This window comes from Pantherophis guttatus, chromosome 6, assembly GCF_059756535.1.
Source record: "Pantherophis guttatus breed Tessera chromosome 6, ASM5975653v1, whole genome shotgun sequence".
Lineage (NCBI taxonomy): Eukaryota > Metazoa > Chordata > Lepidosauria > Squamata > Colubridae > Pantherophis > Pantherophis guttatus.
This window is the reverse complement of record NC_142068.1, coordinates 19,247,457-19,275,347: the sequence shown is the minus strand read 5'-3', so window position 1 is coordinate 19,275,347 and position 27,891 is coordinate 19,247,457. Positions and strand designations below refer to the sequence as shown.

The window sequence follows — 27,891 nt, the reverse complement described above, 5'->3', positions numbered from 1 at the left end:
TAATTTGTTATAGTACCCCTGTTTTCCCCAAAATAAGACATCCCCTGATAATAAGCCCAATCGGGCTTTTCAGTGCAGGGCAATAAGGTCAAGCGCTTATTTCAGGGTTCAAAAAATTATAAGACAGGATCTTATTTTTGGGGAAACACGGTATAATATATCATTAAAAAAAATGGAGCAATTTTCTCATAGTGTAATATTTGCAATAAATGTAATATTTATCTTCCATTAGTTTTTCCATTGTTCTATAACAATTCTCCTGTCTATAGTCTATGTCCATTTGATAACCATCCATTTAATAATAAAATCTTTGACTTGTTCAGTTTCTGAGTCATACTTCATTAGCAAGTTATAAATAAGCGTAATATTTTAGATGTTAAATACATAGAATGAGCAAGTGATACATTAGTGGATCGAATGGATATTCAGACACATAATAGAATATTGGTATACCATTATCCCAAAGTCAAAAGAATGGAGATATTTCTAATAAATAGGTGACAGGCTTCAAAGTGGCATTTGCAAATACACATATGATATAAGGAAAATCAACTGGGATTCTCAATTGGCTAGGCTTCCCTGTTGACAGGATACTGGGTGACAAGCTATAATCTTAGGACCTGAAAATATTTGATGCAATAATATTGATATTAGTCAAAGGTTAGGATTCTACTTTATAATATATCTTAATTAGATTTTTTTAAATATTCAGATACCCATAAATATTCAAATTCATTTTTGATCCTTGGCTTATGGAAGGTGGGGAGGGAGGGAATCATTGATAGATAGAATCATGGCAAGATTCACTTAAAAACTAAAAGTTATCCTCTTTAAACTATAGCACTTCTTATTAGATTGTTAAGCAGATGTAGCCACCTAACAGGCAATCTAACTGTGCTTAACCTCTCTGTGGCCTTGCCATCAAGGTCTATGAATAACCAAAGAACAGGTATTCCTGTTCTACCCACCCCAGCCGGCTCTATCTCCGTTTCCTAATGGAAACGGAGTTTTTTCGAGCCGCCATTCCGCTGAAAAAGGCGGCTCTTACAGGCAGTGGGTTCGACGATCCCGGAGGAGCGTCCAGCGGGAACAAGCAGCAAACCAGAAGTCAATACAGATCAAATTGGATGCCAGGCTAGTGCTGGATCAGCAAATTGATAGAACACAAATTGTATTCTTTTCCGAACATGCATTCAGATAGATTAACAAGGTAAAAAAAAATTCTAGTAGAAATGCTCTATATCAGGGTGTCAAACTCACATCATAAGGGCGACATCACGTGATGTATCAGGCCTTTTTTCCCCTTCGCTAAACCGGGCATGGGTGTGGCCAGCACATGATGCATCTGGCTCATGGGCCAGGAGTTCAACAGCCCTGCTCTATATCTATCTTAATAGCCTGGGGCACATTGTCAAATTTTATTCATATTATTTAACTAAATAATTAAATGCAATTATCTCTATTAAACATTTTTCAATTTTACTAGAGCATTTTTGGCTTCGTGTTTCCTTCATGTTAGATTTATTCTGTTTTCACTTTCCTAATTTCCAGCCCACGCAGTCACATCCTCATGTTAATCCTAAACCACTGGAGATAACTAGGAATCCATAAACATGGCTGAGAAACCACAGAACGGGAGAAATCAAAATTTTGAACAAGCTGAGCAAATCCTTATGTCTGTGTGTATACAAATATAGGCAAATTATATGAATACTAGGGAAATATCTGCCAGTTTATGCATTTCCCAAAAGGCTGTTCCCATGTTATGGAATCCTGAAGTGAAATTGTATTTATGAATAATTAGCTGTTTTCATTTTGGGAAAAAAATAGCTGGCATTTATTTACAATCTGATTTCTTTCTTGATTAGAAAACAGACAGCTCTCTTTTTCCCATGCTTGATTCAAAGGACATTTAGCTTGCTGGCAAAATACTAAACCATAATGACAAACTGCAAAAAAGCTTGACCTCTGACTTTGTCCAATAACCTTTTGTTCGATTTGTGCTTTAGTCAACCAATATCTGATTAGATGGTGCTTGGCTTTGGACTCAGGAACTAAGATAAAATTCAGATTTATAGCTTTTCGTTCAAGTTCCTCCACAGCACTTTAATTATGACCTGAGCATTAGTATGTCACAACTTTTTATTTTAACCCATAACCTATTTTTAAAAAGCTGAAGCTGACGAGCAAAATACATTGCCTTGATTTTGCAAATATATATTGGTCAAATTTACCCAAAATCAAAACTGGTTTATTATGTAGATAGAATATTGGCCTATGCAAAAACTTTGGCATAGTGGCTTCTTATTTTCAATGTACAGCCCCAGCAACTTTTTAAACCACTGTCTTTTTCTCCACCAAACATTATGGCGAAACACCATTTTATTTTCATTACCTACCAGTTTTAAGAAGAATCCTTCAAATAATCAATATTCTCTGTATTATTCTCCATTTACAACTTGTAAAACAAGGTTCATTCTCCTGCAAACTCTAGATCCTGCTGTAATGTGCACTACAAATATGATTACACACTTTGTGGTGTATATGTCAAGCATGGATCTCAATTAGTTTCAGTAGCCCATTTTTACCTCAGAGGCTCATATCTCTCGTCCCATCAGCCTTATGCTTTGCCTCCAGGAAATCAACCAGTTCATATGAAACTCTCCTTGTGAACTAAGAGGTGATATGCTTGAGAAGCCATGACCTTCCTGACTCTCACTGAAGCACAAAAAATAAAGTGATAAAGAGCCACCTTGTGGCTTTTCTGCAAATACAAAAGAGGTGGGAGGGGAGAGGTTTAAGCATAATTTTCTCTCTTTTACAACTCTATTTTAAAAGTGACTCAGAGGAATTAACGGACGGCCCTGATGAGTAAGAGGCTTCACTGTTTTATCAGTGGCAACAATTGGATATAGAAAAAATACTTAAGGAAATCTTCCTTCCTTCCGTTCTTCCGTTCTTCCGTTCTTCCGTTCTTCCTTCCTTCCTTCCTTCCTTCCTTCCTTCCTTCCTTCCTTCCCTCCCTCCCTCCCTCCCTCCCTCCCTCCCTCCCAGACAGACCATCCCAGTACCTCTGGGTGCTTTTGTGAGTCTCTTGTTGCTCAGGATATAAAGAAAATAGACTGTCTGATATCAAAAGCCAAAGCTAAACCAAGTTGTTACATTTGAAGTCCTGGCATGATGGTAGCAGGGGCCAATTCATGATATGGAGAACAAAAAAGATGAATCAACTCAGGGTATACTGTTGTAGCTTGACAAGCCATTGGATCAGGAAGAAAGGACTACTAAATCTTTATTTGCATAAGGACAAGGATGTCATTTTAATGGATGGCTTTTCTTTCACAAAATACTATGGTCAGAAATACCATAATACTTCTGTTGCTGTTTATAGTTGCTAGAAGAGATCACCAACCCTGAGGAAATATAGCAGGGCTGACTATTCTTTCATGCTAAAAGATTCTGAATATTTCCTGTAAATAAAAGAATCTACATATTTTCTATTGTGAGCTGTGGATAAGCTTATTATTATATCTTGGAGAATATTTTTCCCATCATATTCACTTTTTAAAAAAAGGCTTTTCAAAAATATTTGTAGTTGACCACATTCTATCAATTACATGCATTGTACCAAAATTTTCATTCGGTTAATTAAAATTTTCAGATAACAATTCATTCTTTTCCTGTGAAAAATTCAAAACATCACCAACAGAAATCAGCAAAGAAACAACCCCAAACTGTCAAAGCAAATTATGTTGTGATCACTTTTCCTTGTATTCTGATATTCAACCCAACAGAGATATTTGAGTCTGTAACCCAGAAGTTGTTTTTTCTTTTCAAAAAGGTTGTATTTATTAGTAAAGAATTCTGCTTTTTGATTCAAAGTAAACAGAGTTCCCTATGGGAAGACAGGCAGAAGAGAAATAGAATAAATAGTAAAAATAACAAGAGTATTGATAACAGATAGTTAACTGACAATAAACTAAAATGACAGATATTTTCCTACCTCCCATCCATTATTGATGTTTTTAAGACTTTGTTGATGTTCTCCTACATATGGTCCAAATCTTTCACCTACTTCAATCTTCTGTTTTGTCCATATTCCTAATCCGGCTCCAGGTATATTTGACTCTCGAAGCTCAAACTCTGATGGAATTGGGATGTCATCAGGAATATATATTTGAGCTTTATAAGGAGATCCCTCCTTTGGTGTGAAGGCTTCACTTGATGTTGCTGGAGAAGACCGTTCACAGATACTGAGTGACAAAGTGCTTGGCTCTCCATCATTTTCAGGAGTTTCTTCTACTGGAATTTCAGGGAAACTCTGATAGAAACATTCATCTGAAAAGGATTCAAAACATCAAGAGCAAGATGACAAGATGTGCTTGAAAGGTGATTTTAGTGTTATCCCTCTAAAATTGTACACTGCTCAAAAAAAGAAAGGGAACACAAGCAGAAGACATCCGAGATCTGAATGAATGAAATAGCCTTATTAAATACTTTGTTCGTTACATACAGTACTTTTGTGTTCCTTTAGTTGTTTGAGCAGTGTATAAACTACTGTATGTAAAGAACAAAGTATTTAATAAGGCTATTTCATTCATTCAGCTCTCGGATGTCTTCTGCTTGTGTTCCCTTTATTTTATTGAGCAGTATATAACATCCCATATTTTGTTTATATAACTGTTCATAATTATTGTTTTGTAGATATATGTGGCTCTCAAGATATTATTGAATCCCATTATCCATCAACCCGCACTGCATATCGGGCATTAATACAATTGAGTGTGTCCAGAAATATTTCACAAGAAGAGTCCTCCACTCCTCTGCTCGCAATAAAATACCTTATGCCACAAGACTTGAAATTCTAGGCTTAGAAAACTTAGAACTACACCGCCTTCGGTATGACCTAAGCGTAGCTCATAAAATTATCTGCTACAATGTCCTACCTGTCAATGACTACTTCAGCTTCAACCACAACAATACACAAGCACACAATAGATACAAACTTAAAGTGAACCGCTCCAAACTCGATTGCAGAAAATATGACTTCAGCAACAGAGCGGTCAATGCCTGGAATGCACTACCTGACTCTGTGGTTTCATCCCAAAACCCCCAAAATTTTAACCTAAAACTGTCTTCCGTGGACCTCACCCCATTCCTAAGAGGGGTGCGCATAAGGGGTGTGCATAAGAGCACCAGCGTGCCTACCATCCCTGTCCTAATGTTCCCTTTATTTGTATTCATTTTATGTATTCAATTCATGCTTATACTTATATATATTATCTAAGACGTACTTGACAAATAAATAAAATAAAATAATAAATAAATAAACATAGTCAGCATAGCCTACAGTGATGGCTAAGAACATTTACAATCCAACAAAACTGCCCATTACTGTCTTAATAGAAGGCATTCTATTCCTGAGAGTTAGCCAATCATCAGTGATTCAGATCGGGCATTTGTGATTGGCCAACTCTCAGGAACATCATGAATATGTAGTAGATGCTATAGGAGAATCAACTCCCACCATGGCACAGCATTTGACAATACATAGCCTGAAAATTTTACCCTTGAAATTCATTCAATTCCCCCGAAATGTAAATCTCTTGGAAACTGATATATGCAACATACTTCCCAGCATATACTTATATTTAAGAGTATCATATAATAGAGTTGCTATTTGTTTTACATTCATGTAATGACATAACTCATGAATAACTATAAGACAAATTTAAAAATTAGCAGGAAAAGGATGTGTAAATAAATAAATATGCAAATGTTTTTACCAAAAACGCTGGCTAGAACACAGCACTCTTTAAAGCATAGGCAAGGGGGTCAGACAAATCTATTGTGACAAGCTAGTCTTCAGCTGGGAACTGCAATTAAAATACCCTCTCTATTTGGCCTACTAATTGCACTTCTATTGATGAAAAGATTTCAGAAACTGAGCATAGATTTGGAGTCGTCTATGGCAGAACACACTTCTCCAAATTTCATCATTTTAAAGCCAAAAGAGGTTCAGGAAACAAAAGACAAACCAGTTGAGCAGAAGAAAGAATTAGACAAAAATAGTCTGTCCCACCAACTGCAGATATAGATCTCTGTATAAAGTCCATTATTCATTAATCCAACCTGGAAGTGAATTAACTATAACAGACTGGTTAAAGACAAATAAACTATAGCTTAATCCAGAGAAACTGAACTGTTCCTTATATGTTGAAAGGTGGATGAAGTAATGAGGTTTCAATTGTCTTGTCTTGGATTATGTTCTTTGTTAGATCCATGTTAGATGCACAACCATGTTCAGACCATGTTCAGACATTCAAGGCTTCTTACTGAAAAGGAATTAATTTAGGACAGTGGTGAAATCCAATTTTTTTTACTACCGGTTCTGTGGGCGTGGCTTGGTGGGCGTGGCAGGGGAAGGATACTGCAAAATCTCCATTCCCACCCCACTCTGGAGCCAGCCAGAGGTGGTATTTGCCGGTTCTCCAAACTACTCAAAATTTCCGCTACCAGTTCTCCAGAACCTGTCAGAACCTGCTGGATTTCACCCCTGATTTAGGACCAGGATTTAGAATGTTTGGTGTAGTGGTTAAGGTCAGTGGTGGGCTGCAACTGATTTAACAGCCAGTTCTGTGAGCGCGCACCTTATGCGCATACATGGGCTTTTCACGCATGCCTAACGCACTTGCGCACAGCATTCAAAATACAGCAATTTGAAGCTCAGCTGTTTACCTTCTAAGGCAGCCCCAGTAAGTAGAACAGCAGAGGTGTGGAAATCAGCTGTGTCATGCGAATCAACTGAGCCAGGAAGAAGGAAATATAGGACAGGATGGGCAGGGCCAGCTGATCGTCGGAACTACCAGTTTGCCTGAACCAGTCTGAATCGGCGGCAGCCCTCCACTGTCACTCAAAATATGCATCACAACCACCAATGTGTGACATGCGCTGTCATTCAATTTATTGAGCTTTTCAACCCCCGGTAGGCCAACCATGGATAAATCCAAGAAAAGAAAAGTTTCAGAAGAAAACAGAATGTTTAATTCAACTACATATGCTAGTTTTGTGGTTGCTCAAGAAATAGTCAGGCACGGGAAGGGTTTTGTGGCTCCCGGTGTTTTCTTTTCTGTGGGAAATGGCTCCAAATGGCTCTTTGAGTGTTTAAGGTTGCAGATCCTTGGCCTAAGGGGAGAATAAAACGTGGTCTTCGTGTTCCTAATGTGGCACTTTGACCACTGCACCACACTGGCTTTTTTAAATATATACACAGAGAGAGAGAGTTATACACAATACACACATACATATGAAAAAATAATGATCAGCAATATCATGAAGGCATAAGAATATTTGAATATTTTATAACATGCTCTGTTAGTTTTGGTTAGGAACGATTTCTGGCTTTATAACAGTCTTAAGAATAAGGGGTCCTTGGTGCTCTCTGAGTTTGATGGTTCTCTTGCAGATGTTTCATTACCCAACCTAGGTAATATCATCAGTGCTTTTACCTAATTTGGGTAATGAAATGTTAGCAAGAAAACAACCAAGCTCAGAGAGCACCCTTCATTTCAACCCTGAGCTACAAATATTCTCCTTTATTGGTACAGTCTTAAGAAATTCCAGGATAATTAATATACAAGGAAGAAAGATTTCTAGATACACATCACACATCCCGCTCTATATTGTTTCCTGGATGGATTTCCTTGGGCCTGGCATCATTTATCACTCAATATTAAAGTAGCTGATAAAAGATTTGAGAACACAAATCTCCCTGACTACAATATACAAAAATAAATCCTTTATTTAGTTAAGTGAAAAAACCCCATTGCTATCTTTTTTGCTAAAACAAGATGTTCAAGTTACAGGGGATAATGAGGAAACATTAACAGTGTTTCCCAGGCAATAATTCTCAATGTTTAATTTGATTATTACTTCATTTCTAAATATGTTCCAAATCTTCCAGGTGCCACAGGGTCAGACGAGAATGTACTTTCAAACTCTCTGTTAATGAGAAGTTTTCTTTGTTATTCAAAGCATCCTGCTATGTTTTGTAAAAGGGGCAAATCCTCATGGGTGCTAAAGGTATTTTGTGTCTTGATCTTCTAATCTTTATGAAAACAGATGTTGGGAGGAAAGCACCCTTAATTTCCTCACCCAGCATAATTTATCTCTGTATGAAACAAACCCCACAAAAACCTCAGGATGGGAAGTTGTACACACACAATTGTTGTTCTGAATTCCAGATAATAAAATTGTCCCTGTTCGGAACTGGATAATATAATTGCAATGTCTGAGTTGGGGAACAAATTAGGGAACGGGGAAGTTTAGACATTTCCCTTCATTAAAAAAATAATAGTAATATTAATCCTCATTGCTATTTTGCAGCAAAAACACCAGCAAGCTTCAAAGGAAGCCCTGGAGGAAAGGTTAATTGCTACTGAAAGGCCAGGGTGGACACTGTTGTGTGAGCATTCGGCACAAACGTGTTGTGTTGGCAGGCAAAAATGCATGGGGCGAGCACGGGGATGTTCCTGATGAAGATGATAGAGCAGCTGTGTGCCAAGGGTAATGCCAGGGTTTTAACCTCTCAGAGCCTGGGGTCAGTTTAAACAGTAACCTGGGCTTCTGTGTGGAATGTAATGAGGAGGGAGACTTCCTTCCTTCCACTTGGAGAAACGCTTCAGTGTTTAGCATCCTTTTCCATTCCTAAAGCCATAAAAGTTTGCATCAGACCATTTAAGTGTGAGTGGGGGTGGGGGGTGGGGGGAGAGTAAGGAGAGAGAGAGAGAGAGAGAGAATCAGAGAGAGGGAAGGAGAGGAAGAGAGAGAGAATTGGAGAATTTAAAGCAGCCAGTGCCCCCTTCACCTTCGGCTGCAGGAGCTAATAAGCTAAATAGAGAAATATGCTTGTGGTTAACAGCTAAGTGCCATTCGAGGGAAAGTTCAAGGTTGTCTTTTTCTAACCCTTCAATAAGCATGCTGAGCTAAGTGCAAAATTCAGGCTGCAATGCAACACCCAGCATTTTGAGTTTAACTTTTTCTCCTTCTTGCTCTGTTTTTAAAGCAATGTTTCATCTTATCTTTTAAGATTCTAACCTTTCTATCCAATATTCAAACCATCACCTGAGTCTTATGCGGGCTCAGTTTTTAAAAAAATCTCTTCTGGTCCTTATATTATGTACAGCCCCTTCCTATTTACTTGTTTGTTTGTTTGTTTGTTTTTATTAACTTGGAAGGCCACCTGGTTGCAAAATGACTGGGTGGCTCAAATAGTTAAAAAGAAAAAAGATAATTAAAAGAGAAATGAATGTTGCCTATGCTATCCTAGAGGAATCACTAGGTTATATGTATGCAACCTCTCTTAGATGTGTGAATTTCATTTTTCAGAATTCTGGGCAATGTTTATACCAGCTTGCAGTGTTTCTCAACCTCAGCAACTTTAGAGATGGGTGGACTTCAATTCCCAGAATTCCTCCAGTCAGCATCCACCCATTTTAAAATTGCTTTTGAAGTTGAGTAACACTGAAAGAAGGGTCCCTTTCAAATAGCATGTGGCCAAATGCCTTGTGAAATCTTGATAGAATCTCCAGACTTGGGGATCTGTGGTAAAACAGGAAGTCTATGACTTACAACAGTTCATTTAGTGATCATTCGGAGTTACGATGGCACTGAAAAAAGTAACTTATGACCGTTTTTCAAACTTACGACCATTGCAGCATCCCCATGGTCACGTGATCCAAATCTGGATGTTGGGCAACTGCTTCATATTTATGACGGATGCAGTGTCCCAGGATCATGCCATCATCCACTTAACATCTGTGTTACTAATTTAACAAGTGTGATGATTGACTTAACAATTTTGGAAAGAAAAGTTGTAAATTGGGACAAAACTCACTTAACAAATATCTCACTTAGCAACAGTTGTGGTTGTAACTTGAGGGCTACCTGTACTTTGTATGCCCCTTCTCATACCATGCAGAAATAAAATAAATTATACATTATATACCAAATTTGTTTTCCTCCCTTTCTTTCCTCCTACAGCAGTGTTTCTCAACCTTGGCAACTTAAAGATGAATGGACTTCAACTCCTAGAATTCCCCAGCCGGCTATGCCACTGTCCTACAGCAACCAGAATGAATAGATAAAAATAGCTTGTCTCTCCAAAATAATTCTAAAAACTATTATTAATTCAAGATTTTCCCTAACTTTTTTGACTTTGCAGGAACATACTGTAGCTCCAAGTGGCTGAATCAAGAAGGAAGAATTTTCCCACAGTCTATGGAAATTTTTAAACCTGTCTATTTTATCATTTAAGAAGTTCTAATGCCAGCAATGTGTCTGCTGAACAAAAAAAAAAACCAAAAAAACATTTTTGACCTCAGAAATCTATACTTCTTTAAATAAACTGTTACTTCCTACTCAGAATCATAGTGGCATAGCAGGATTTGTTTCAATATCAGTTAAGCTTGAAAGTGATTATGAGGTTGAGAATTTTACTCTTAAGAGGAGGAGGAATTCTGGGTAAAATATATTTTCCAGTCAGTAGCATGTCAGGAATCCTCTCAGACTTCAGAATCAGAGCCAGCCCTGATGTTTTAAAAAATCCAAATATTTTGCTACTCTAAAAAGACACTCTCATTTAAAACAAATCTGGGAACTTAAAAGCTATAAAATAATGTGATTGTTACAAATTAATTTAACAGGCATAATAATAAAAATGAAGGGTATGATAGAGTAAAGGTAAAGGTAAAGGTTCCCCTCGCACATATGTGCTAATCGTTCCCGACTCTAGGGGTTGGTGCTCATCTCCGTTTCAAAGCCAAAGCGCCAGCTCTGTCTGAAGACGTCTCTGTGGTCATGTGGCCGGCATGACTAAACGCCAAAGGTGTATGGAACGCTGTTACCTTCCCACCAAAAGTGATCCCTATTTTTCTACTTGCATTTTTTACGTGCTTTCGAACTGCTAGGTTGGCAAAAGCTGGGGCAAGTAATGGGAGTAATGTTACGCAGCACTAAGGATTTGAACCGCTGAACTGCCGACCTTTCAATCAACAATCTCAGTGTCTTAGCCACTGAGCCACCGTGTCCCCTATGATAGAGTAGAAACATATATTTTCAATATATTTTGATCCAGAAAAACAATGGATTTCTTTAGTGGACTTCTCAAGTAAATTATTGAGTTTCAAGTTCAAGTTGCTAGCACCCTCTCCTGTCATTATTAATACTACTTCTTTTGAATTTTGGATCTAGGAGATTAAAAGCAGCATAAATTGCTAACTAACATTATTTGAAGCATTCTACTTTTAGATGAGTGTGATATTATTTAAACACATTGTAAAACATTTCATTCAACAAATGAATTCTCCTCCAAATTTTTAACTTTTCTTTTCCCTTCCTCCTCCTCTTCTTCCTAGAAGACCTCCAACGTCCCTTCCAACTCTGTTATTCTGTTGCTCCTTTCAAGAAGATAATGGCAAATTGGGACTGACATGTTCCACATTAGGTAATGTTGCATAGATTGTATTACAATATTTCACGGAGATGGGGTGATTAAAGAAATTTTCATTGCTTGATTTTAAATATTTGTTTTAAATGATTTGCATTTGTTGGTAATGATTATGAGCCATTATAGTAGGACTATTATATTGAAAGGCAGGAATGTGATAATGGGAGAAAACCTTAAAAGGCAGGATGGCCTTCCTTCTTATACAAAGAAAACGATGGCATAATGTAGATAAGAGCACAAAAATATTAACTGCAACACAGCTAATCTTGGTATTCCTGGTATTCAGTGATAAGATTTCCTGAATTACACACCACAGAAGCAGAAAGAAAGAAAGAAAGAAAGAAAGAAAGAAAGAAAGAAAGAAAGAAAGAAAGAAAGAAAGAAAGAAGGAAGGAAGGAAGGAAGGAAGGAAGGAAGGAAGGAAGGAAGGAAGGAAGGGGAGGGAGGGAGGGAGGGAGGGAGGGAGATGAACAATCTGGATGAAAAACAATAATCTCAGTCTTGTCTAGATTTAATTTAAGGTGAGCATTCATCCAACCATAAATCCCAATTAAGTAAGAAGACTACACTGCACCATCAAAGATTGAGGCAGAAAAATAAACCGGAATAACTTGTTGAAGATATCAGTTAAAATGAAAGGAAAAAGTTATATAAACTAAAAACAGAGATGCAAAAAAAAAAAGCAACAGTTAATCTAAGATCAAATCCTGAGGGATATTCATAGATAACTGAAAGGACCAGTTAATCAAAAATGAGTGATGAGAAATATAAGAGAGAAACCAATGGGAAACTGTATTATGGAGGCCAATGATTCAGAAAAGGAAATAGGAGTTTACTATCAAGGATGTCAAGAGCTGCAAACAAATCCATAGCACCAATTCCTAGAAGAGAGAAAAAAGTCTTCCATAGAATATTTGGTATATATATATATTTTTCCCCTTAAACTGTATATGTTAATGATGGTCATACAAAGTGCATGCTCATAACAGTTTCTCGTTTCTTTTTCTGTAGCCAAGAATTCTGCATAAATTCTAGAGACTATCCATCACAAGTGAAAGCTGTAATAAGTGCAACTCTTTGCCTTTAGAAGAGCAATCTGAATCTAGGAGCAACTGGATTTCTTAATTTTGGAAAATGCAGTTGAAGCTAGTTAATGTACAGTAAGATTAGCTGAATGGTATCATTTGACACATAAATGTTAGGTGCATTAGTGGAAAAACAAAGCACTCTTTACTGTTACATATCAACAGCATGGAAGAAAATAACCTATAAATGTATCCATTCATTTATTTTCTAGTATACAGAACTGAAGGTGGCATACAAAGGAAAACCCAGCATGTTTCCCATCAAAACATTGTTCTCCCCCATAGAATTCAACAAGAGTCACCCATAATATATCCACAAAGTCCCTTCTTCTCATGCTAGATAACTTCTTCATATCTTGTTACAGTGCAATAGAATCATGAGCTGGACAGAGTATAACAATGGAAAAAAATTTTGAGAAGGGATGGCAGTAAAAATAAAGACACCAAGGACAGGCACAGGTGGACTTCTGTTGTGATGTTATTGTTGCGTAAAGTTTTATGAGCTTATGTGAAATATTTCACATAGTTTCTATACACCTTACTCCTTTAAATGTAAGTAACATATCTAAACGTTTGGAAATATAAAATAGAGTACTTTTTAAACACTGATCAAACCAAAACTTGATCTTCTTAACCCCTAGGTGCTTTTTCAAGCGGCAACTGGACTTTCTGGTTTTTCTTTGAAGACGTTTTGGTTTTCATACAAGAAGCTTCTTACATGAGAAGTGAAACATCTTAAAAAAAAAATCAGAAAGTCCAGGTGCGTCTTTGGGACAACCATGACCTGGATGACTGAGAATCTCCATAGACATTGATCTTCTTAACTATCTATTGGTTATTTCTCTGGAAAGGTTAACATGTTGAAACCAATGAATGCCAAATTTCAATAACCCCCTGCCATGCCTGCTCAGCTCCTTTTTCAGATTTACAGCAGGGCTGGCCGGCAAGCTAAATAGAATCGTGGGCTTCCAACTCCATAGAAAGTGACTGGAAGCAAAGCAATTCGAAAGCAAAGAAGCAGAGCTAGAAAATGAGCAGAAAAGTAAAAATAACAAGTTCTTACTGATTATCTCCATATGTGAGCACTAAATATCCTACCAGTTTTTAAAGGCATGAAGCAAAAACCTACATTTGTAGGTTGAGCCACAGTGGCACAGTCGTTAGAGTACAGTACTGCAGGCTATTTCTCCTGCCTGCCACCTGCCTGCAATTTGACAATTCAAATCTCACCAGGCTCAAGGTTGATTCAGTCTTCCATCCTTCCGAGGTGGGTAAAATGAGGACCCAGATTGTTGGGGGAGATATGCTGATTCTGTAAACCGCTTAGAGAGGGCTGTAAAGCACTGTAAAGCGGTATATAAGTCTAAGTGATATTGCTATTGCTACATTTAAGAGGTCCTCAATGGATGCTATATCTGTTTTCCCTGCAATGTCCAGGCTAGGTTTTCCTAATATGCTACAGGTAAAATCCATGTAGGATACAATGGCCAGGAAGAGTTGTGTTAAAATTAAATCATCTGAATGGCTTTGGGGTTCAACTTTGCCTGCTTCATAAGTTTATAGTGAAAATAAATGAGATCATAGCCCTCTGAGCTCTTTGAATAGTATCGAAGCTAAGCTAAAATTTCCTTTGAACTGAACTTTTTTTTATCTTTCTGCATATCCCAGATTAATCTACCCATAAAAATATTGACCCCAAAACATACATTCTGCTTCCCCCTCAAACAAAGAAAGGAACTGAGCTACTGAAACAGCATAATGAACTGCAGATAAAACACCAATAAAAGCTAAAGATATTGAGAATGGAATAACCCTCCCCCCTCCTTGCAAGCTGAGTCCAGCTGCAGCTTAAGAAAAGACCAATTCTATATGAGTAAGTGGTCGTTCTCAACTAGCAGTTAATACCATGTAATAATATGCTAACTGCACTAGAACTCCACATTGTTTCTGGAACATGTCAATATCAGCTCATGCAATAACTAGCAACATTTGGGAGTCTGGACAGTGTCAGTTGTGTCTAATTGAGTAACGCTGTCTAAGGCAATTGATGTGCACCAGACTTCATCTCTTAATTAGGGGCCAATATTGAAAGACTCTGGGTCAAATTCTGCTTTACAATTACATGGATGCTGTTCTTCTTGATGTCAGCAAGAGCTGCACCTGTGTAACTCTATATGGAATTAAGTATTCTGCATTTTATAAAACTAGTGGTAATCCCTGCAAAGCATAACTCTGTATTTATTTGCAGTTTTTGAATCTCATTTTTACTTACAGTGTAGCCCAACCAATTTTGGTTAGTGTATTTATTACTTTCCTCTACTAGAACTCAACTGCAAATGTAAATATGGTTGAAAGATTATATGCAAAATATTGGCATTACTTGAACACCATTGGCATTGAGAAAAATCACCAACAGTCAATTACAGCACCACTGAACCTAATCAAATAATATCCATGGGAAGGACTTGATAGGTGGATTAAAATGCCACATCCAGTGTAAACAACTGATTGACTATGCAACCAACTCTAATAATCATCAACTTTTCTTACTCCTTTAAAAATTGACATGCTGGGAATTCCAGGATTTATAGCACCAAACACCTGGAGGGTTTCATGGTGTGGAAATCTGTTCTAGATATGTTACGGAAACTTATTGGATCAGCACTGGCTGGTCAACTACTCTCTATGTCATTGTAGCTGTTCTGATTTCCTTATAGTGATTTAACTCTCTGATATGTAAAATTTAAGAACTGTCATTTTCTATATGTTGTTGAACTGCCCCATTATTTTTAGCAAATGTACCAGCAAAGTTGGTACCTGGTTGATAAAGTTTGCTCAAAAAATATTTATGCTTCTGATTTTTCACATATTCTATATAATATCTAGAAACATATAGCATATAGAAAATGACAGTTTACGCTGGATGTGGCATTTTAATCCACCTATCGAGTCCTTCCCATCGGTATTGTTTGATTGTGTTCAATGGTGCTGTAATTGACTGATGGTGATTTTTCTCAATGCCAATGGTGTTCAAGTAATACCAATATTTTGGGATTACACCCAAGGGGCCTATTACTATTGGTATTATCTTTACTTTCATTTGCTAACTTTTATTTTACTTTTTACTCTTTCTTTGCACATTTTTACCTCTGTTGCAAGTCTTTGCATTTTGTGATTTTCTTATTATTATTTAAATTTAAATTTAAACTTGTATGCTACCTGAAGAAATCCAGCAAAGGGAATGCTTAAAGAGTAATATATTAGTAGATATTGAAATGGATTGCACGAGACTGTAAGAGAGAAAAGGTCTATATACTATAGCCTTATTATTACTTACATAGATGTAACTATGTTACTATCATTCCATTTAACACTTTTATACCACATAATCTTTTCTTTTTGGATTCAAATCATTCTAAATGCACCCACAAATACCCTTGGAAAAAGTATTATCTCTGAGTATGGATTTGGGGAGGGGGCAGGAGTGTGTTATGTCCATGTGGATAAGACAGCTCCAAAAATCTGAGATACACCTCTGAGTCATCAATGTTGCAGCCTGACCTGCTCTGACATAAAGAAATTCCAATCAATATCCAAAACTAACAGCCGAAGCCACATTGGCAGTCCAAAAGCCAAAACAAAATATAATTGTACCAATAATGATGGGACGCAATCAGCTTCATTCCTAATGTTTTGACTAACTCAATTGTAGAACATTATATTGTGAATTAAACTTTATTATACCTCATTGTTTTAAACCAGCATGTATTAAAATAAATCATTAGCAGTGTCCAGTCACTTTAAAGTGGAATATCAGAAAGTAATACTGAGAATATTGCCAAAGTAATGTGTTATTTTCCTGTTTAAACAAAAGTTGCAGTCAAAAACACTGATTTTTCCCAAAAGACAGTAAAGTCTAACAGAATAATTTAACTAAAGTCCAAAGAATAAAACGGAGCATTGTAGCCGCAACTAATTTTAATTGGATTCAGTTTATCATGTTTTCTAAGGTATCACAGAAGCAGAAGAAAGGATTAGAATTATTTCCACATTTTGTCATTTGACATAATGAGGAAACAGAAGGAGGTCTTCATCCTTGATGAGCATGGCAAACCACAGGAGATGTTTCACATGCCAGGATAGAATAGTGTCAAAAAACAAGTGTTGCACCATAAGAGAGCAAAGTGCACTTAGTCAGGAATGAAATGGCTAGATCACTCACTTTCCTTAAGGAAGAACACTTTCTAAAAGGGTGAAGACATACAAATTGGAGAATGAGAAAAGGGACAGAAACGTTGCAATACACCCACTCTGTTTCGCTAAATTACATGAAAGTTTGTTACAGTGCTTTTGAGTAAATAATTTGTGCTTATTCCTAATAGATACTTGAAGCTCTTAGCATAATAGACTGTAAGACATTTCTATATGGAAGACATTTTCGGTTACTTAACTATCTTCCTCCCTTCCTGATTCACACAGGTGTGCCTTATCACATCTTTCATATGCTTACTTGGTTAGAACCCTTCAACACTTTTACTTTTCAGGCATGGTTTTAGAAAGGGGGGGGAATGTGTCTTTTCCAAGCTTCTAAAAATTTCAGCAGAAACTATCCTTGGTGACATTTCTCCTAGCCTTTCCTTGCAATCTCTTCTTTAATATCTCCAGTAGTAGAGCACCCACAACTTCTGAAGGCAAGCCATTCCACTGATTAATTGTTCTAACTGTCAGAAAATTACTCTTTATTTCTAGGATGGATCTCTCCTTGATTAGTTTACATCCATTGCTTCTTGTCCTGCCTTCAGGTGCTTTGGAGAATAGGTTGACCCCATCTTCTTTGTGGCAGCCCCTTAGATATTGGAAGAGTGCAATCGTGTCACCCTGGTCATTCTTTTCTTTTCATTAGACTAGACATATCCAATTCCTGCAATCATTCTTCACATAGAACAATGCCAGAACACTAATAAATTAGAGAAACATGTTTATACGGGTCTATATCAGGGGTGAAATGCTCCCGGTTCGGACCGGATCGCCTGATCCAGTAGCGATGGCGGTGGGTGGTTCGGAGAACCGGTAGCAAAAATCCCTGCCCCCCCCCGCCCGCGATCATCAGAGCCTTTTTTTTACTTTTAAAAGCATTTTTACTACAACCTCTTTGGCCGAAAAAATGCTTTTAAAAGTAAAAAAAAAAAAGCCTCTGATAATCACGCGGCTCAGCTGGGATTGTCAGAGGCTTTTCAAAGCATTTTTTTCTGCAACCTCTTCAGCTGAAGAGATTGTAGAAAAAAAAATGCCTTTAAAAGCCTCTGGCAATCCCAGCTGAGTTGCCTGATTGTGAGAGGCTTTAAAAGCATTTTTTTCTCCAACCTCTTAAGGTTGTAGAAAAAATGCTTTTAAAAGTAAAAAAAAAAAGTTGGCCACGCCCACCCAGTCACATTACCCCACCACCACCAAGCCACGCCCACAGAACTGGTAGTAACAAATTTTACATTTCACCACTGGTCTATATATTTCTTAAAGGTCAATGAATGAATAGAAAGAAATTTCTTATTTTTCTCCCAGCCCATCTTTTTGTAACAGGAGCCAGTTTGGTCTAGTGGTTAAGGTACCAAGCTAGAAAGCTGGTGACTGTGAGTTCTAGTTCTGCCATAGCCATGAAAGCCAGCTGAGTGACTTTGGGCCAGTCCTTCCCTCTGTCAGCCCAACCCATCTCAAAGGGGGGGGGGGTGTTGTGGGAAAAAGAGGAGAAGGAAGGTATGTTATTTGTAAGAATAATAAAAGCAGAATGCAAATAAATAAATAAAAATAAGATGAAACTCCTTGCCTGCGGTAGATCTTGGGGAACATGGAAAATTGTTAGTCAGGTTTCTAATGTTCTGTTTAGTCTTGATACACGGTAAGTATTGGGGTGTTATACCTATACTAACACATTTGTGACTAACTTTCAGAAATTCTAGATCATTCTAAGCGCCTGTTATCATAAATTTTAAAATGTCACAATTTTCATTTGAAAATTGGGGGGGTCAAACAGCCCTTATTCTGGAGATTGATCAATGTCCTTTCTTTTCAACGCAGCACAGTAGCTCCAGGCATAGTGCAACATTAGCCTGTATAAGCCAGATCACATTTTATTTGGAAAGAAATACCACTGAATTCAATTACTGTATAAACAGTAGCTTACTTACTTATATTTTTATTTGTCTAGCTAAGCCATAACGTATTTTGTTTGTGTGTGCTTACCATATTGTGTAAAGCCTGCCAATGTTGGTTTATCCAATACATCGTGTTAAACAAAACCATAGCTTAGATGATATTGAACTCCACCAAAGTATTTATGATAATTACCTTACTATCCAAGAAGACTTGGAACTAGTACAGTATTAAAAAAATGTCAGCCCTGGAGGCCACCTTTTTCTTTGGATCTTCAGGGCTGCCACACTTAGTGCTCTGGGAAACTCGGAGGAGGGATTGCATAGAGCTGCAGAGATATCTGGCCATAATAACATTCCTTTCTCTGAGAGTCAAGGACATTCAGCCTACACCTGGAGTGGCGTGACTAGGAGGCATCTCCAGTTGGGACAGTGGATTGATTGGACCATGTGATGGACATGTGGGTGAAGGGGAAGGGATTTGGACTTTCCTTTGGGTGGGGAAAACCTGGAAGCTTTCAGATTCGGGTTTTCCCAGATGTGCTAATATGACGTCTCTAATAAAATTAGAAGAACTTTGAGGAACTTCTAGCTTCGGAGTCTTCTTTTGTTGGGGGTGTTACTTGGAACCCTGACAAATGTCTTCAAAACTGTTCAGAAGTTTATGAATCTGACTGCTTTTGAACCACTTCACTGGAATAAGAAGAAAATACTATCAGAAAGATAAATGAGAAAGAAAATGGATCATCTGTTTCTTTTCATCTGGAAGAGCAGTTACAAAAAACTGTCTAAGGGAGCATTCACTGGAGTTTTGTATCTGGAATTTATTTTCATTTTGCACAGTCCAAATCCACCACCCTTCCTCAAAAAAACCTAAATGTAGTATCAAAATGATAACCAAATAATGTACCAAAATATGTTAAATCAAAATGTTTCTTCCTGTACTTGAGGGGATAATCAAGTCTTAAATGCCCTCTTACAATCCAGAAGATTTTCATAAAACATAAAGGGAACCCCAGAGTTTAGGAGTGACCATTACAAATGCCTACTTTAGAGGGTCTTCTATAGTATAATCAGTGGTGGGTTTCAAAAATTTTTACTACCGGTTCTGTGGGTGTGGCTTGGTGGGTGTGGCATTGTTTGGTGGGCGTGGCTTGGTGGGCATGGGAGGGGAAGGATACTGTAAAATCTCCATTCCCTCCCCACTCCCAGGGAAGGATACTGCAAAATCCCCATTTCCTCCCCAATCCAGGGGAAGGTTACTGCAAAATCCCCATTTCCTCCTGATCAGCTGGGACTTGGGAGGCAGAGAATAGATGGGGGCAGGGCCAGTCAGAATTTTTACTACCAGTTCTTCGAACTGCTCAAAATTTCTGCTACCGGTTCTCCAGAACTGGTCAGAACCTGCTGAAACCCACCTCTGAGTATAATACAATACATATATTGATTTTTTGTTTTCCCAACATGACCTACAGAATAGGAATGGGGGCAGCTCTAAAATTAGATGATAGTACAGCTGTCAGAAAATGATAAGAGTTCCTCCTTGAATCTAGTTTTGAAAGAGTCATTTGCTGCACTAACAGTGACATCAAATGTACTAGCCTGAAATTGATAAAACAGCACAAAAGTCCAGCATCCGGTTGAAATACTTTTCATTAATGAATAATTGGAATGACAATTCAGAGCAAACATTCATTTGCTTCCCTTTGGTTTGATCTGATTATTTGATTTTGATTTAGGAGTCATCCAACTCCAGAATGACTCTGGGTGGCACTAAAAAGAACCTGAGCATCCAGACAAACTGCCCAACCACCCAGGGCTCCAAAAATATCCTATCCCAAGCCTGGAAGAACAGCCAGATTTTTAAAGTCTTTGGAACAATATCAGGTTGGAAGCTAAACAGATGTCTAAATGGATATAATATTGGGCATAATAGATGTTAGGTTGGGATCACTATAGAAATAAAAATCTGAATGCTTCAACATGTACTTATATATCACTAGCTGGATATCCGTGCTTCGCTACTTATGACCATTTTTCACACTTACGACCATTGTAACATCCTCATAGTCTTGACAGACTCTCATTGTCATCATCACCAACAAAGTATATCTGGAGAAATGAAGGCTGCTGCTGAGGCCCAACCATGATACTCCCTATCCCGTGGTAGACCTGCTCCTGCACTTCGAATGTTGGCATAAAATTTCCTTCCTTCACCCCTCTGGCTCCAAAAGACATCATTTGGAAGCATCCATTGTACTTCCGGGCAGCAGAAAGACAATCTTTTCCCTTTAACAGGTGTTACAGAAGAAGGAACAGATTTATCTGAACTGAGGAGGTCAGTGTAAGAAGTGAGTTGGGGCTGGGACACTATGCAAGAGAAATTCGGTTCACAATCCGTTGGCTCAGTGATACTCAGTGATTGAAACACATAAGGGAATATCTCTTCCACCGCCTTGAGTCCAGAAGCATAGGTGGAAGGCATAGATATTTTGGTGAGGTAGCGACTTTTAGTACTGTAAGGAGCCCCAGACCATTCCTGAGTGAAGGTGTGGAACATCTGCCAGTTTGACCTGAGGTAACGGAAAGTTAAGCAAGTGGCAGTTGGAACTTTTCAGGTGTGGAGAGGGAGTAGAACATCTAACTCCTTAGCATTAGAATGTGTTAATATACTGTATATGAATATACTGTATACGAAATACTAATGATCTGGTGGTCATTTCAAAAAATCCTTTGTTAGCAAGCACCTAGAAGCCAAGAAGAACGTACGTGCCAAATTTCAAGTTTGTAGGTTTTACTGTTCTGAAGGTTTCGTGATGAGTGAGTGGATTTTGCTTTTTTATATATATATAGAAAATCTACTGTGCTATATAGGTCTATTATTTTAGGATTTTTCAGTATGTAAATTCAAAATAATCAAATCCTTTATGTTGATTTCATTATGCATAATTGCAGCTGCAATAAGAAATTTTCATATAAAATGCAAGAGTTAACATCCCTTACTACAGGTAAGGTAGTCCTCAACTTACAACAGTTCATTTAGTGACTGTTCAAAGTTATAGCGGCACTGCAAAAAGGGACTTATAACTATTTTTCACACTTGTGAAAATGTGACCCCTATGGTCACATGATCAAAATTCAGATGCTTGGCAACTGACTCACATTTATGACGGTTCCAGTGTCCCGAGGTCATATGATTGTAACCTTCTGACAAGCAAAATCAACGGGGAAGCCAAGTTCACTTAACAATCATGTTACTAATTTAATTTAAATCAAATTAAGTTGCAATGATTCACGTAACAACTATAGCAAGAAAGGTTGTAAAATGCTACAGACATTGAGCATTATCAGGAAAAGCTCGCTTAACCAATGTCTCACTTAGCAACAGAAATTTCGGGCTAAGAGGTGGTTGTTAGTCAAGGACAAACAAATATTTGAATTAGCCATACAAATATGCTAGCGTTAATAGTAACAGTAGAATAAGAAAAATACACAGAAAATTATAATTAATTGGTGCAGGGAAATTTCCATGTTTTGTAAGCTCTCTGATTTGCAGCAAGCCTTTAATTTTTGCATAAATACCGTATAGAAGAATTGAGTCCTGGTTGCTTTAGAAATGCTGCCATATTTTGAAGAAAAAGCATCACATGTATCCAAATGCTAACATAGTCATGGATGGAGATACTCAGTTAAATACATGTTTGTCTAGAAGAGTCATCATCTGGCTAGCATCTCTGTTGAATGTTTCTAAGCAGCTAACTGATGTATACTAAACAAATTTGGTTTGGCTGCAGCTAAAGCCGCCCTGTGGAAATTCTCAACATACATTTGTTTGATTGAGCTGTCATTTTCAGTTGATCTGCTGATGATCTGTGTCACTTTGTTTAAATGTCCTTGCATTTTTTTCTTTATAGAGCGAAAAAAAAAAACCCAAAAAGAAAAGAGAAAAGAAAGCCATGCTTTCTGTGATGGATTAAATGGAGGTGAAATTTGAGAGTCACTCCTGTTTTTGATTTCTGCGTTCCCGTACAGGTGGGCCTGGAAAGACAAAGAACTTCATATGCCAACACTTGAAAAAACAGAATAGTGTAGATGGCCTTATGATTTAAAACATCTACAGATGTGTTAGCTTCCAAATGCTCCTGTTCTAAGCAGTCACTAGAATGAGTAACTGGAACAACAAATATTGTTTATATATACAGGGGTAGATGAAGCTTCTAACCTTACTGCCACACATCAAAATTCTCATATGGAGGAAAGTCACCACATATACAGACACACATATAGGTTTATGGTACCACATCTTTCTGTACCACAAAGGCTTCTGTGTTTGCATTTCATTCTACTTTATTTATCCCAGATCAATATTTTTGCAACCATGTTTTATTGTTTACATTATTGTTTACATGGAGCAGTATTTAAATTGCTTGGGTTTGTATATGATCTTTTATAAAGGCCACCTGTAAATATACCCATATCCATTTTTGTTCTCTACTTTTCCTTCCACTGCATACCATTTCCCCTATTGTAGCCAACTGTTAAAGTAAATTATTCCTAAAACTTTCACATCGCAATTCCATATCATGTTCTTTCCTGCATTTATAGCCTGCTTTATTTTAACTGTAAACTACTTTAAGATTTCTTTGAATGCTGAAGTTATCTAAATGTCTCCAATGCAACTTCGTTTTTGATGTAACTATCATTTTTATACACACCTTTCAAAAACACGAATTATTTCTAAGCATGTTTCAAAACTGATGTCTTTAATACACTCAAAGGGAAGAGAGAAAGGATTGCGTAGATAGAATTTCTGAAGGAAAAAACAATTCAGGAAGTTTGGTAGTTGTGAAAAATGAGATAATTAAGGGACTGAAAGGCAAATTATATTTTTAAAAAAGGGAAAATGTAACAGACCTGATGAAAATGGTGTTAAGTTTAAATTTAAAAAAATAGAAAGAGGGACATAACAAAAGCAAAATATCAGGAATACCTTGAAGCTATAAAAATGGAATCAGGAAAGCTAAGGTTCAGAATGAGCTAAGGCTTGCAATGAATGCCAAAAAGGGCCTATTAATTCACAACCAAATGGTTACATCCTAGAGCGCTAAACAAAGAGACAAATGAGATTTCAGAATCACTGATTATAATCCTTGAGAATTTCTGGAGTACAGGACCAGAAGATTAAAGGTCATCAGGCAATGAGTTTGCTAACTTCATTTCAACCTTTTTAAGAAGAAGAAAAATGGATCAAACCACCTACTGTATATACCAATCAGCTTGATACCAGTACCTAAGAAAATTCTAGAAAAGATCATCAAGCAATGAGTTTGCAAACACTCATTGAAAGAAACAAGATGCTTACTAGAAGCTGGTATGAATCTGTTAATATGTCAAAAAAATCATATTGCTTTAACACAGCAATTAGTACATCATAGGAGCACTATAGATGTAGAGCACTTAGATTTCAGTAAGGTATTTGTTACATTTGACCATAGTCTCCTTTCTGATAAAAATGAAGAATTTTGGATTATCTCACTACCACACAGATCAACCCACACAGATTTTATGGCTGATCTATTCTTACATGGAGAGAAGTACTGTATGGGGGTAACAAGGGGTAGTCCTTGTTTTGTTCTGGGTCCAATTTTGATAAGTTTCTGAGATGAGGTGATAGAATGGATGGTCACTGAATCTGTAGACAGCACACTTTTAATATTTGGCCCTGTCCAATTCTGCATTTAGGAGGGAAAAACAAATATAACAAGGCAATATTTGGTTCATTGGTAGTACTCGTAAGAATGTCCTGTGTCCTGCTAGACCAAGGTTAACTAGGAGCCAACAATGTATTAGAGCTGCCAAAAGAGTCAGTGCAACCTTGGAATGCCTTAACAGAGTTGTAGGGTTGAGATCCCAAGAAAAAGGGCCTGGTGGCTCAGCAGACTGATAGCATTGTGATTAACACCAGCTGTCTGCAATTACTCTAAGTTCGAATCTCACCAGGCTCAAGGTTGACTCAGCCTTCCATCCTTTCTAAGGTAGGTAAATTGAGGACCCAGTTTGTGGGGGCAATAAGCTGACTTTGTATAAATATACAAAAGTATGAAGGCTATTGCTTAACACATTGTAAGCCGCCCTGAGTCTCTTGAGAAGGGCGGCATATAAATCAATTTTTTTAAAAAAATGATAGTTTCACTCTGACTAGCACTGATGATGTTACCTAGTTTGGGTAATGAAATGTCCACAAGAAAATAACCAAGATCAGAGAGCATTAAGGGCTCCTAAATTCCACTCTACACTGTATTGGTCAAACAGCACTTTGAATACTCTGTTCAGGTCTTTCACCAAAATGAAGTAAGGGTGCTGAACAACTGGAAAAAGAGCAGAGAAGAATAACAAGGATAATGATAGTCTTGGAGGTTAACTCCTATGAAGAACATTTAAAGAAACTGAGTATGTTTAGCATAAACAAGAGACACCTAAGGAAATATATGACAGGACAGGATATTACAGAACTTGACACAGGAAAGAGAGTCTGGATTTATCTCCAGGTTAGGACAAGAATCAATGGGTTGAAATTCCCAAAAGAAGATTCAAACATAAATAAGGAAGTGTTTCCTGACCATGAGAGCTACGAAGCACTGAAACAATCTCCCTCCCGTAGTCAAGGTCCATCATTGGAGATTTTGAAGGAAAGATCAGACCGTCATTTGTCTGGAATAGATCAAGAATTCCTTTTCTGCCAGGGGGCTGGACTTCAAAATCTTCAAGGTTCCTTCTAATCCAATGAGTTTATAATATATCTCAAATATATATATATATATTTAAGATTCTAAATCCATAGCTAAATTCATCTTCAAATTCTATTTTCATCAGCTGATTTGGAAGTATTTATATTTTCAGCAGCTATATTTGATGAAAAGATTTTCGTGTGGATTTTATAATAAAGACAGAGCTGTGACAAATTGTATTAGTCATTTGTCGTTAGATCTTCAAACTTTGCTTCTTATGAAAATGAAGCCCCTCCAAAAAAATGATTGTATTTCTTGATAGAAATATTTACTTTATAATGTCCATGTTGAGAACATTTCTCAAACATTTCCCTCATGTCTTGAGCAAACTCAAGACATGAGGGAAGTATTGTGCTCTTCATTTGTACAAAGGAAAATGATTACATGGAAATCACGGTTGCATGTGATTCAGTCACATTAGAAAAAGCTGCTTTATGCGTGATTCAATATTTATTAGACAACGGCTTACCATGGATAGACATGGAAATATGTAACCTCTGGGCACATTAATTATAGGGCCAAAAGGGCTTGGTCCTGATTTCCTACTGTTCACGCAATCATTTTTTGTAGCATTTAAAAAGTGTGGGAAAGCTGCTGCTTCGGAAAATAATTCAAAACTATTGCTTACTCAGTAAGCCTACATACTCTAACAGCTTACACATGAATCTTTCTAGATTATAATATTAGGGTCCCTTAGTATAAATAATAAATAAATAATGTGTAAGGAGGGCGGGAGAGAGAGGGAGGAGGAGGAGGAGGAGGAGGAGGAGGAGGAGGAGGAGGAGGAGGAGGAGGAGGAGGAGGAGGAGGAGGAGGAGGAGGAGGAGGAGAAGATTATTCCCATTGTGCCAAAAAAGAATCACAGGCTGAAAAACACAACAGAAATATTAAGAAAGAGGATAAAACAAAACATATATTTGGACAATGGAAGTAGCCTCTGGCAGACGTATTTGCAGAGTGTGAATAACAGTGCAATCAAAACTCTGACTCTTTTTATGTCGCATACACAATGCCCATATAAACAGAAAGAGCTTGGTTGCATCATTGCTGCCACCATCTTGATCTGTTTGACCATCGCAAAGACCTCTGCCATCTGGCTTGCTCACAAATGCCATCGCACGCTACAAATATATTTACTGTATATATTTTATAAAGCATGAATTCTCTGTCACCAGCAAGAAAAGGGGTTTCTTTTCTCCCTGATTCATACACAGGTAATCTTCGACTTGCAACTGTACATTTAGAGATGGTTCAAAGTTACAACAGCACTGAAAAACGTGATTTGTAACCTGTTTTCACACTTAAGACCATTGCGGTTTCCCCACAGTCATGTGATCAAAATTCAGGTGATTGGTAACCAGCATGTATTTACGATAGTTGACAGGGTCATTTTACAACCTTCCCAGCCAGCTTCTAGATTCACTTAACAACTACATGATTCATTTAAGAAATGCATGACTCACTTAACAACCTCCCTGCTTCTCCACAGAAATTCTGGTCCCGATTGTGTGTGTAAGGCAAGGTCTACTTGTTCAGTTGAACCAAACTAAATGAAAGGCATCAGGAACATAGTATTTTTACCTGAAATCTGATGTTTTTCGCACAATAAAAGGAATCCCACAAGACTTGACCTTCATTCCTAATGGTTCAATGGAAAACTAGATTTTGATAACAGTTACATCCTTTTTCATAATTTTTTTCATAACAACCTGCTTTGGAAGCAGACCATTTGGAGAACATTGTCTTTGATGGGCAACATATAAAAGTTTAGAATAAACAAAACGCAAACTATTTCATGCAGCAAATGTATAACATTTGTGAACAAATACTCTATCGTTTTGCACACTGCACATGTCCTTTAATGGAAGTAAGGTTTCTATTTAGATACGGCATACACACTTTTGACTTTTACATAAAACAAGATGATTTGACCTGAGTTAATAAAGTCATAAACAGCAGAATGGCTTTGAACAATTATCCTCTTTTTTTTTTTAAGTGATGTAATAAACATCGTGCACATACAAGCCTTTGAAATGATATGTCTAAGCTAGTCAGGTATAATATTATGCAGATTCATAAACATCAAGTAGAAATGAGCACATATGTAACAAAGTTATGATTGTTTTTCATTTAATAAGCATCTGTTGCAAGCAAAATTGTTTCAGGTTACGGAATTTAAATTTCTTAATCCAAATGAATCTAATCCCAGTTTGGACAACAGGGGTGGTGAATCACCACTAACAAAATACAATCTGCAAAATAATAAATCACACACACCCCCACACACTCAGGAAAGACTTGCTCTATCTAAAACCAGCAGGTAGATTTTCTGAGTTCTAATTTACTTGAAAATTCTGAAAAAAAAG

At 37.3% G+C, this 27,891-nt stretch overlaps 1 protein-coding gene across 7 annotated transcripts in view; it reads right to left on the bottom strand.

Annotated features, from left to right (window-relative positions):
* The window catches only part of MECOM (MDS1 and EVI1 complex locus), a 526,634-nt gene that overhangs the window by 268,599 nt on the left and 230,144 nt on the right, over window positions 1-27,891 (bottom strand). For all 7 annotated transcript variants that reach the window (XM_034439027.3, XM_034439028.3, XM_034439029.3 and 4 more), the window contains exon 2: window positions 4,004-4,338. In XM_034439027.3, coding sequence (XP_034294918.2) covers window positions 4,004-4,338 — 335 coding nt within the window. The remainder of the gene's footprint in view (window positions 1-4,003; window positions 4,339-27,891) is intronic.